General features: G+C 34.7%; 1 protein-coding gene across 7 annotated transcripts in view; it reads right to left on the bottom strand.

Annotated features, from left to right (window-relative positions):
* Window positions 1–12,364, bottom strand: part of fermt3a (FERM domain containing kindlin 3a) — a 102,681-nt gene extending 90,317 nt beyond the window's left edge. For all 7 annotated transcript variants that reach the window (XR_015492010.1, XR_015492009.1, XR_015492012.1 and 4 more), the window contains exons 1-6: window positions 12,232–12,364; window positions 9,044–9,168; window positions 6,557–6,790; window positions 4,395–4,511; window positions 3,537–3,705; window positions 2,409–2,511 (exon numbers count right to left, since the gene is read on the bottom strand). Coding sequence is in view for 1 of the 7 variants with exons in the window: in XM_087254544.1 (XP_087110670.1) it covers window positions 2,409–2,511; window positions 3,537–3,705; window positions 4,395–4,511; window positions 6,557–6,790; window positions 9,044–9,167 (747 nt within the window). In the remaining 6 variants the exon portion in view is untranslated. The remainder of the gene's footprint in view (window positions 1–2,408; window positions 2,512–3,536; window positions 3,706–4,394; window positions 4,512–6,556; window positions 6,791–9,043; window positions 9,169–12,231) is intronic.
* Window positions 12,365–13,144: the final 780 nt, after the last annotated feature.

Consider the following 13,144-nt stretch of genomic DNA (forward strand, 5'->3'; position numbering starts at 1 on the left):
TAAATTTACACTGTATTTAAATGATGATGGTCCAGGATCAACAATAGTCAATTTACATTGTATTCAATTGATGATGGTCCAGGATCAACAATAGTCAATTTACACTGTATTTAAATGATGATGGTCCAGGATCAACAATAGTGAATTTACACTGTATTTAAATAATGATGGTCCAGGATCAACAATAGTGAATATACAATGTATTTAAATGATGATGGTCCAGGATCAACAATAGTGAATTTGCATACTATTTAAATGATGAAATTAGTGAATTTACATTGTATTTAAATGATGATGGTCCAGGATTAACAATAATGAATTTACATAGTATTTAAATGATGATGGTCCAGGATCAACAATAGTGAATTTACACTGTATTTAAATGATGATGGTCCAGGATCAACAATAATGAATTTACATAGTATTTAAATGATGATGGTCCAGGATCAACAATAGTGAATTTACACTGTATTTAAATGATGATGGTCCAGGATCAACAATAGTGAATTTAAACTGTATTTAAATAATGATGGTCCAGGATCAACAATAGTGAATTTACACTGTATTTAAATAATGATGGTCCAGGATCAACAATAGTGAATTTACACTGTATTTAAATGATGATGGTCCAGGATCAACAATAGTCAATTTACATTGTATTCAATTGATGATGGTCCAGGATCAACAATAGTCAATTTACACTGTATTTAAATGATGATGGTCCAGGATCAACAATAGTGAATTTACATTGTATTTAAATGATGATGGTCCAGGATCAACAATAGTGAATTTACACTGTATTTAAATGATGATGGTCCAGGATCAACAATAGTGAATTTACACTGTATTTAAATAATGATGGTCCAGGATCAACAATAGTGAATTTACACTGTATTTAAATGATGATGGTCCAGGATCAACAATAGTCAATTTACATTGTATTCAATTGATGATGGTCCAGGATCAACAATAGTCAATTTACACTGTATTTAAATGATGATGGTCCAGGATCAACAATAGTGAATTTACACTGTATTTAAATGATGATGGTCCAGGATCAACAATAGTCAATTTACACTGTATTTAAATGATGATGGTCCAGGATCAACAATAGTGAATTTACATTGTATTTAAATGATGATGGTCCAGGATCAACAATCGTGATTTTACACTGTATTTAAATGATGATGGTCCAGGATCGACAATAGTGAATTTACACTGTATTTAAATGATGATGGTCCAGGATCAACAATAGTGAATTTAAACTGTATTTAAATAATGATGGTCCAGGATCAACAATAGTCAATTTACACTGTATTTAAATGATGATGGTCCAGGATCAACAATAGTGAATTTACATTGTATTTAAATGATGATGGTCCAGGATCAACAATCGTGATTTTACACTGTATTTAAATGATGATGGTCCAGGATCGACAATAGTGAATTTACACTGTATTTAAATGATGATGGTCCAGGATCAACAATAGTGAATTTACACTGTATTTAATTAATGATGGTCCAGGATTAACAATAGTGAATTTAAATTGTATTTAATTAATGATGGTCCAGGATTAACAATAGTCAGTTTACGCTGTATTTATGGCTCATTACCATAAAGTTGACTTGCTTTCAACTCTCATCGACGCCCACAAGGGCAAAGACGCGCCACGCTGCTCCTCGCCGCCGGCTCTCATTAAAAATGAATGACTTCCGGCTACTTTGACGCTCTCCCCCCTTTCGGTATGGACATACGGTAACATTGTTAGGTCTTTGCCACAGCAGAATTAACCGGCAGCTTATCCAGCATATGTTTTCCGCAGCAGATGCCCTTTCAGCCGCAACCTGGGGCGCATCTCTGGGAAACGCATACACACTCATTCACACACATACATACACTATGGACAACTTAGCCTACCCAATTTACCTGTTCCACATGTCTTTGGACACCCGGAGGAAATGAACAGCAACCTTCTTGCTGTGAGGCAACAGCACTACCTACTGCGCCACTGCGTTGCCTTGTTTCAAATCTATTCAAAACAAAATTCGGTTCTAATTTCCAGCAAACGAATAAATGAAAATTTAGAAGGTTGCTAGTTCGTGCCTCGGCTGGGTCAGTTGGCGTTTCTGTGTGGAGTTTGCATGTTCTCCCTGCGTTCGCGTGGGTTTCCTCAGGGTGCTCCGGATTCCCCTACAGTCTAAGGACATGTGGTACAGGCGAATTGGGTAGGCAAAATTTTCTGTAGTGAATGAATGTGTGTGGATGTGTCCCAGTAATGGGTTGCGATTGAAAGGGCATCAACTGTGTAAAAACGTGCTGGATAAGTTGGTGGTTCATTCCGCTGTGGCGACTGCGGATTAATAAATGGACTAAGCCAAAAAATAATACAGTAAAGTGTCTCACTTACCTGTGGTATTACGTCATGAAAGCTGTAGTATTTAAACCGCAGTATGAGTTTATCATTTTCTTTGACTCCTTGCTGCAGCAGAGAGCGGGATGAATCCAACCACCTGAGCAGAGGATAAATTACAATGACAACATGTGCTCATGTTATTTTGACAGCATATCTATAATGAACTGTATACTGGGTCCAAATATTACAGTAAACTATAATCACACTAATATTGTTTCTAGCTAAATTGTGAGAAATTCATGTTTGGAGCATATCCAGTGGATTTGGAAAGTATTCCGATAATTATTTTTTTTAGTGCTGTTAAATGATTAATAATGAATAATAACATCCAAAATAAAAGTTTGCATTTATGTAGTATACAATTGATGACAGAATTTTTTGCCTCCCTGTATGGTAAGCACATTTCTTTATTTAATAGTTTGTTCTGTAGACAAATAAAAATATATATATATCTTAAGGGGGCTAATCATATTGACCTTAAAATGGTTTTAAAAAAAATTAAAAACGGCTTTTATTCTAGCTGAAAAAAATATATATTATAGGAAATACTGTGAAAAATTCATTGCTCTGTTTAACATCATTAGGGAATATATATATATATATATATATATATATATATATATATATATATATATATATATATATATATATATATATATATATATATATATATATATATATATATATATATATATATATATATATATATATATATATATATATAAAAACACAGGAGGGATAATAATTTATTTTGACTTCAGCTGTGTGTGTATGTGTCTATATTATATTATATTCAGGGCTTGACATTAACACTCACCAGCCTGCCAAATGCGGCTAGATTTCAGCTGTGGCGGGTTAGACAAACACCCCCACTAGCCACTTTAGCTGGTTGAAAATAATTTTTAAAATGCCTCTTCTCTAAAGATTAGAATGTTTTTTTAATTAGAATTAGTATAAAATTGTTTGTTAATGTGCGCGGAAACCTAAGAACCGAGAAGCAGCACGATTTGATAACTGTTCGTGCAAGCAAAAGAAACCAAGAAAGCCTATCCCTCAGGGTCTCATTTTCATCTGTATTCAATTCATTATGACATCTAAACTGACTACAGTCTGTTACCTTACCTGCCGTTAATTTGTGCTTTCTCCATAATATTAGTTGACCGGTATGTCTTGGCAATGATCTCTGGGGCTGGAGGAGGCTGACTGACTGCTAACATCTTGTACACAGCCTCAGATTCAGGCGTTTCAGCGAAGAAAGCTGGCATGCCATTGGCAAGCTTCAGGATGGTGCCTGTACAAACAATGAATGAATAAATGAATGAATGAATCAATTAATTAGATAGACAACAATGGCTTGTTCTCAAACAAATCGGGAAAAAATATTTATTTTTTTAAGGGAAGGGATAGTTCACCCAAAAATGACAAAACAACAACTTTTCTTACTTCTGTTGAACACAAAAGAAGATATTTTGAAGAAAGCTGAAAACCTGTACCCATTGACTTCCATAGTATTTGTTTTTTCTACAATGGAAGTCAATGGTTACAGGTTTTCAGCTGTCTTCAGAATATTTTCTTTTGTGTTCAACAGAAGAAAAAAACTCTTATCCGCTTGAGGGAAAGTAAATAGTGCGTGAGTTTTCATTTTTAGGTGAGCTATCTCTTTAAGGGAGCTTATAATATTGACCTTAATTTTCGTTTCTTTTTTAAATTTTAAAAACTTTTTTTCCAGCCAAACTAAAAGAAATAAGACTTTCTCCTGAAGAAAACATATTTACAATAGGTAATACTGTGAAAATGTCCTTGATCCATTAAACATCAGTTGGAAAATATTTTAAAAAGAACAAAGATTTCTTCACATGGCCTTTACAAAATGTTAAACAGTATATTGCAATCATTATATATACTAATCTAATGTTTTAGTACAAACCACAGCTAACCCACACTGAACTAAACTTGTATTTAGTTTAATAAACTTCTCACTTGAAGGTAATGGTGCGCTTGTGATGTCATACACCTCTTCCCCGACATCTTTATCTTTCTTTTTCTTCTTCTCTTCTACTGGCCACAGTAGGGATAGTTCCTCCGGGTGGCGAATGTCTTAAGGATAGAGAACCATAACATCATTAAAGGGATAGTTCATACACACACAAAAAATAGTTTCTTTCATCTGTTAAACACAAAGAGAGATATACTGAAGAATGCTGGGAAAAAAACAGCCAATAACTTTTATAGTATTTTTGTTTCTACTCTTAAAGTCAATTGTTGCTTTTTTATCTAGTTTTGTGCTCAACGACAACAACAAAAAATTTAAATATGTTTAGAACCACTTGAGTCCCTAGTAGCAAAGAATTCTGGCCTAGATTTGGCAAAAAGCTGGCATAGCAGGCATTCATCCGGCACTGGCATACAGCATGTGGGCCAAACATGGCCCGGGTTTGGCAGAGGTGGCACCGTTTTTAAGGCAGCACACAAGATTTGGGCCAGATGAAAAACGTAGTATTTGGCCCAGATTTAAAAATTTGATAAGTGGGCCATGTGAGTTTGGCCAGTCTTGACCCACATTTAAAATACACTAAAATCCTTTTTGAGTAAAGAAAAAAAATTCTACCAATCAGGTCACTTTGAGAAAAAGCGTGCCCTTAGTGTGCCTAAAGCGCATCACTCCATGGGTTTATCAATTTCATTGCAATCATGACACACCAACCTATCTGGCCCAGTTCAGGCCCAGTTATGAGTTATTAACTTGGCTGAGACTTGGCCCAGATATGGTCTGTGTTTGGCCCTTGTTTGGAAGCCAGATTTGGTCCAGTCATGTACCGTAATTCACTGCAGCATGTGGGCCAAGCAAAACCTGATTGTGTGGGCCAGAGCTGGGCCAGAGAAATTTTGCAATGTGGGGTGTGAGTAAATGTTGAGGAAACGTTTAATTTTGGGTGAATTGTTTCTTTATCTTTTTATAGATAATTTTAAAACCCTCCTTAAACAGCTGGGTTTTACCTTTTTTTGTATCCATTCAGCCGATCTACACTTTTAGCTTAGCCTAGCATAGATCATTGAATCGGATTAGACCATTAGCATCTCGCTCAAAAATGATCAAATAGTTTCAATAACTTTCCTAATTAAAGCTTGGCTCTTCTGTAGTCGCATCATGTACTAAAATTGATGGAAAATGTAAATTAGCTTTTCTCAAGGTCGATTACTCTCACAGGTGGCACTAGCTTGTTCGAAATTTTTGAGTGGGGAAGGCTTGGAGTTATTAGGGGCCCCATAATAGTAACTCCTGGGGCCCCTAAATTGCGTGAGTCCTTAGAATCACCCTAACTTCCCCCCTTGCAGACCACCCTGCTCCCACATGCCTTCATTTTGGTGTAATAATCTAGAAAATTTTGCTGCTGTACCAGCTGGCTGGCATTGATATTACGCAGCATCTGAAAATAGTCCCCAGCACTAAGCACCCCAAATTAGAATCTGCATAATATCATTGCACCTACTGCAGCAAAGTTCCTGCTTTTGAGCGAGATGCTAATGGTCTAATCTGATTCAATGGTCTTTGCTAAGCTAAGCTAAAAGCACTCACTCCAGACAAATCTGCTGAATGGGCTAAATAAAACAGTGAAACTTAACTTATTTCCTGCAATGTTTTTAAAGGGGACCTATTATGGTGCTTCAAATTCAAGTGAGATTGTGCTCTTTTCAAAAGAGGGCGGGACTATAAATGCTGTTGTGTCAGCATAGTGGCAGATTCAAAAACAGGGCTGACAAGGTTAACGTCCAATGCTAAAAAGAGGGAGAGATGGGCGGGGCTTTCCCCTCTGATGACACGTACAAAGGGAGAATGTCAATCAAAGTTTTTCTGCAGACACTGTTTCCTGTTTGTAATCAAGTGTGATTATAAAAAAATATATATTAATTAATTTTGACCATTAGAGGCTGGTTATATTCACAAATTGTTGCCACACAACTGTGCTTAAACCCCTTATAAAACAGATTTTTGCATAATAGGTCCTCTTTAAATAAAATCTAATAACATGCAATGATGAAAATAAGCAAAGCTTTGCAGACTCTATGTAAAAATATAAATCAATGTACATTTTCCACACAGAAGATCTCAAAGCTACATGTGGTCTCAACACTTGACTCACTCAGGACTTTGCAAATGCCCATGACGGTGCGGAACACAGGGTTGGAGAAGCAAACCCTCATGCAGACGGTGATGGCGTTGGGCATTAGTAAGCGCAGGGGTTTGTGCTGGGGTGTGAGGCAGAGTCGGGCATCCGCATGAATTCCACATTTATCCAGCGTCCAGGACGGTTTGAGCAACCACTGCTGCTTCTGTTCCCACCACAGAGCATGATCAGACCAATCCTTCTTTATTTCTAGGAAAGAAAGTACAATTCAAACACTGCTGTCATTTGGGATGTTTGAGACACATGGTATACTGTTGCATGCAAAACGATTAGCCCTCCTTTGAATTTATTATTCATTTTTAAATATCTTCAAAGTAATGTTTAACAGAGCAAGGAGATTTTCACATTATTAATTTTTTTTTTTTACAGATAAAGGGATCTATTTTAACAATCTAGGAGCAAAGGCTGTGTCCGAATCCACTTTTGCTGTTTTAAGGACGGAAAAATACACTCTGTCCTCGGTGCATGGTCTAACAGGGTTGTGCTTATTCTCTTAATGAGCTATGGTTGTGTATTGAGCATAACATGCATTAAACCAATGTGAGTCCCATCTCCCATTCCCATTAAGAGTCATTTGTGTTGCGCCTTGATGCATTTGCTATTTAAATGACAGACTTTTTAAGTAGAAAAACTGAATGGAGAAACTGAATGCTTCACTAGTAAGAAAACAGTTAAACAGAGCATCTGCAGCGCGAGGATAAAGAATGAGCCTCCTTCAGCCTCTTTACTTTCTCTTTACTCTACTTTTACTCTTTACTTCTTTACTTTCGCAGAAAAGGAAACAGTGTTGTACTCACTGCACTGAAGATGTTTAATTTAGCTTGTTAAATGCAAAAATTTGTTTCCAAATTATTTCTAAGTTCAGTACTAATTTCCAGCAAATTAATAATAATGAAGTGTGCTAAAAAAACTGAGTTACTACTCACACGCCCAATATGGGGACGCATACGTCTCTAAAACCTGATAAGTGGACAAATTTAAGCTTGTTTTTAATAAAACAAATATAAATATGCGTATAATAAATAATACTGCTAATAATAAACACTATAATAAAAATGCAAATTGTTATAAATAAACTGAAAAATGCCCCCCCAGACATGAAGAAGGCATGGAGGTAGTGTTTTTTTTACACTTGTTTTTTTTTTTTTTTTTTTTTTTTCAATGGCACGGTCTATTTCAGTTTCGCAAAATAGTAACGTGCCAACAATACACCTTAATACACCCTCTTTATAGACCGGCACACCCATGAGTCCTCTAAGTGGCACATATGGATTTGCTATTTAAACAACGTGGCGCAAAATTAGGGTTGCGCTGGTCTGAAAATACCAACAAATCGCGCAAAACACGTCATGCACCATATTGCGCTGGGTATATGATAGGGCCAATAGTCTAATTTCTTTTAAAATAACTCAATATTATAAACAGGTCAACATTATTAGCCCCCTTAAAGAAACTATTTTTGATTAGCTACAAAACAAACCACTGTTTTCGACTTGCCTGGTTAACCTAGTTAAGCCTTTAAATTGCACTTTAAATGCTAGTATCTTGCAAAATAACAAGTAAAATGTACTGTACTGTCATCATACAAAATTAGTTATTAGGTGGCACAATGGCTCAGTGGTTAGCAATGTCACCTCACAGCAAGAAGGTCTCTGGTTCGAGTCCCAGCTTGGCCAGTTGGCATTTCTGTGTGAAGTTTGCATGTTCTCTTAGTGTTGACGTGGGTTTCCTACGGGTGCTCCGTTTTCCCCCAAAGCCAAAAACATGAGCTACAGGTGAATTGGGTAAACAAAATAGGCCGTAGTGTATAAGTGTGTGTGTGTGTGAGAATGTGAGAGTGTATGGGTGTTTCCCAATACTGGGTTGCTGCTGGATAGGCTGCATAAAACATATGCTGGAATAGTTGGCGGTTCATTTCGCTGCGGTGACCTCTAATAAATCAGAAACTAAGCCGATGGAAAATAATGATATTATATTAAAACTATTGAGTTTAAAATGCATTGAAAAAAAAAACTTGTCTCCATTAAACAGAGCTAGAGAGATATTTGAAAAAGAATTTCACATAAGGGCTAATGAGTCTGCCCTCAAATGTATATAAAAGAAGAATTTCCAATGTTGGTCTAATTGTATCTTTCATCTGAAGAATGAAGAATATTTATTTAAACTGTTTTTTACAATATAATAAATGTCAGCAAATGTCACAAAAAAATTGCAGAGAATGACAAAAAAAACAAACAAAAATGCATAAAATACTGACACAGCATGGTGAGAAAATAGTATGATCAATTTTGGCTGGGCTATTCCTTAAAAAAAGACCTTTGAATTATTTTCTCACATTTTGTGCACTACATTACACTTATCATAATATTAACATTATATTCAGTGAAATGTAGTGTGAAAGTATGATTAACAGCCTCTTCAAATCAGCCACTAGAAACTCACGTGACTTTTCCACAACTTTGAGGATGACTCCGCCGATGTGTAAATCTGAAGTGACACTGATTTTTAGAGGAGGAGCCTGTGGTCCCAGTTCCTCTACCATGATGGACAGGTCCCACGCTGCCATTCTGATTCGCAGAAAGAGATGCCATTAGACTTCATGCTTCCACAATCTCACTCATTTCCCCTTTGTATAGTTTGTATTTAATGTGCTTTGGATGCTTAGTTTGCAGTTTTAATTTAAATTTAGGCTTTAGTGAAATTACTTTGTGTAAAAAAAAAGTTTCTTCTTCTTTTATTTGACTTTCCCAGCACTCACATTCTTTTAAATAAGTTTGATGCATATACATAATTGAGTACACCCCATTTTGAAAATGAATGTTTTGATCCATTTCTCTGTGAATATAGGCTGTGTATTTTGGTGCATTTAAACAAAACAGATTTATTGAACAGATCTATTTATTAAAATACTATTTTAGTCACCAAACATTTTTAGAAATTTAAAGATAATACAAATATATTCAAGCAAAACATTGCAAAACAAATTACAACCTACAAAATTTCAACTCAGTTTTTCTTATTTTTGCTTCTCTTAATTCTTCCTCGTTTTTTAAATCTGCATTTAATATATTTTTTATAACATAAATTTGGCTGTACTGGTTTTTGTATTGTTATCGTGAGTTATTTGGTCAGATTAACTCCAGATTTAGCTTCAGTACTGACTAACCTAATGTATATGCACAAATATAATATTGTACAGCTTCCTATTATTACTATGAATTTAAAAGAGAGATTTGTGAGGGGTGTGCTTATATATGCTGAGCACTGTATATAAACAGAAAACCTTATATTATATAAAATGACACTGTTTAAAAAAAAAACGATAGGTTGTTTAGACCCAATGCTGGGTCAAATATGTACAAACAACAACAGTAAGGATGAAAAATGTAAGTGACATTTAGTTTAGATAATGAACCCAGTGTTGGGTTTGTGTCTTAACCTAACATTGGGTTAGCATTTTGAGAGTGTACATAATTTTTTTAAGTAATAAATAATGAGAAACGCATAATAAACCAAAAATAAAAAATAAAACTGCTGTGTACTAAACAGTGCTCAGCATAATTGAGCACGCCCCATTTTGAAAAGGAATATTTGTATCAGTTTCTCAGTGAATATAGGCATTTAAAGAAAACAGATTTATTAAACAAATATATTTATTAAAAATAATATTGTAGTCACCAAACATATTTAGAAATTGAAAGATAATACAAATAAATTCAAGCAAAATGTTACAAAAAAATTACAACCTACAAAATTTCAACTACATTTTCGTTTATTTTTCTTTGCTTTTCTTGAATCCTCCTTTTTTTCAAAATTTGTATTTAATATTTTTCTATGACATAAATTTGGCTGTACTAGTTTCTGGACCGTTATCGTGAATTATTTTGTCAGATTAGCTCCAGATTTAGCTTCAGTACTGACTAATCTAATGTATATGCACAAATATAGCATTATTTAGCTTCCTATTAAAAATGTGAAGTTTAAATATAGAGCTGTGAGGGGTGTGCTTATATATGCTGAGCACTGTATATAAACAGACAACCTTATATTATATAAAATGACACTGTTTAGACCCAATGCTGGGTCAAATATGTACAAACAACAACAGTTAAGATGAAAATATATATGTGACATTTAATTTAAATAATGAAGCCAGTGTTGGGTTTGTGTCTTAACCTAACATTGGGTTAGCATTTTGAGAGTGTACTGTACATAATTGTTTTTAAGTATTAATTAATGAGAAATTGATATTAACCAAAAATAAAACTGCTGTGTACTATACAGCGCTCAGCATAATTGAGTGCACCCCATTTTGAAAACGAATGTTTTGATCCATTTCTCAGAGAATCTATGCTATGTATTTTGGTGCATTTAAACAAAACAGATTTATTAAAAAGATATATTTATTAAAAATAATATTTTAGTCACCAAACATATTGAAAGATAATACAAATAAATTCAAGCAAAACGTTGCAAAACAAATTACAACCTACAAAATTTCAACTCAATTTTCTTGAATTTTCCTCTTTTTTTATATTTTTTATTTGTATTTAAGATTTTTCTATAACATATAAATTTAGCTGTACTGGTTTTTGGACCGTTATCATAAGTTATTTTGTCAGATTAGCTCCAGATTCGGCTTCAGTAATGACTAATCTAATGTATATGCACAAATATAATTGTACAGCTTCCTATTAAAAATGTGAAGTCTAAAGATTGAGTTGTGATGAAATATGTACAAACAACAACAACAGTTAAGATGAAAAATATAAGTGACATTTAATTTGAATAGTGAACCCAGTATTGGGTTTGTGTATTAACCTAACTTTGGGTTAGCATTTTTAGTGTACAAAATTTTCTAAAGTATTAATTAATAAGAAAATAAACCAAAAATGAAACTGATGTGTACTATACAGTGCTCAGCATAATTGAGTGCACCTCATTTTGAAAATCAATGTTTTGATCCATTTCTCAGTCAATATAGGCATTTTATCGCATTTAAACTAAACATTCAAATTTCCTAAACAGATTTATTTATTAAAAATAATATTTTAGTCACCAAACATATTCAGAAATTTTGCAAAAATTCTTGCAAAATAAATTACAACCAAAGAATTTCAACCAACGTTTTCCATGTTTGTGCTTCTCTTGATTTTTCCTCTTTTTTTTAAATTGCATTTAAAAATGTTCTATAGCATATAAATTTGAAACTTTTAACTTAAATCATTTCGTTAGATAAGCTCCAGATTTGGCTTCAGTACTGATTAATCTAATGTATATGCACAGATATAATGTTGTATAGCTTGTGAGGGGTGTACTTATATATGCCGAGCACTGTACATGTGATCAGTGAACTTAGCTTTTTACTAAACTTACGCACACAATAAATATGTAGATAAAAATGAACCAGACCTTTGTTAACAGCAGGGTGCACCATATTGTACACTTACATTACTTAAATAATAATAATACAGTTAATAAATCCAAAAGCGAGCGTGTCTACAGTGTGCAGACGAGGCCTGAAGGCCCATGCATGCGAACCCTCTCTTCATATATTAACCACACAAGAGCTGTCAGACAAAACATCCCACCCTTCCTTTCTGCTCTATTTCATTTCTTCAGTTTCTTACCTCGTAAGGTTGTGGTTCCAAAATTGTTAATCGATGTACGGGCTACGCCCTTGGTCTCTGGCACTTTCTTTCTCTCTCTCTCTCTCTCAAGGACATGTGCTGTCACTTCCTCCCTCTCTTTCTGTCGTTCTCTGCCGAGGTTTACCCCGTCTGAGCGCGTCAACAGCTCTCTTTTTCTACTTCTCTTTTTCAGACTGATTTCTTAAGGGTTCAGCTGACCAGAAACAGGTTTCTCTTCCTCTTCCTGCGATGGAGACTGAAGATGCTCATCTAAAATGAAACAAAGCATTATTATTTGTGTGCTTTTTTGGATGTGTCAATATCAATATTAACTTTTGATAACTATTACTCATCAGTGGCATCTTGAAAACTTCTGCTTCGTCAATACGGTTAAATCCAAATACATTTGATATACTTTTTATAAATCTGCCACATTTTCATAAGTTTAATGCATCTCAGAATCAGAATCAGAAAGAGCTTTATTTTTATTGCCAGGTATGTTCACACATACGAGGAATTGATTTTCGTGACAGAGCTTCAACAGTGCAACAGAATTACTCAACTAAACCTGATGAGTTTCTGATCTGTCTAGGGGTGTCCAAACTCAGTCCTAGAGGGCCGGTGTCCTGCAGATTTTAGCTCTAACTTGCCTCAACACACCTGCAAAGATGTTTCTAGAAAGCCTAGTAAGAGCTTGATTAACTAGCCCAGGTGTGTCTGATTGGGGTTGGAACTAAACTTTGTAGGACACCGGCCCTCCAGGACCGAGTTTGGACAGGCCCGGTCTAAGCTAACTGAGTGTATTAAAGATGTTAGACTGGATGACCAACAATTTTCTTCTCTTAAACTCAGACAAAACACAGTTATTACTTATTGGGCCTAAATCCTGTTCACAGCAGATCACACAACTCAA

Source organism: Danio rerio, chromosome 5, assembly GCF_052040795.2.
Source record: "Danio rerio strain M-AB ecotype USA chromosome 5, GRCz13ab, whole genome shotgun sequence".
Taxonomy (NCBI): domain Eukaryota; kingdom Metazoa; phylum Chordata; class Actinopteri; order Cypriniformes; family Danionidae; genus Danio; species Danio rerio.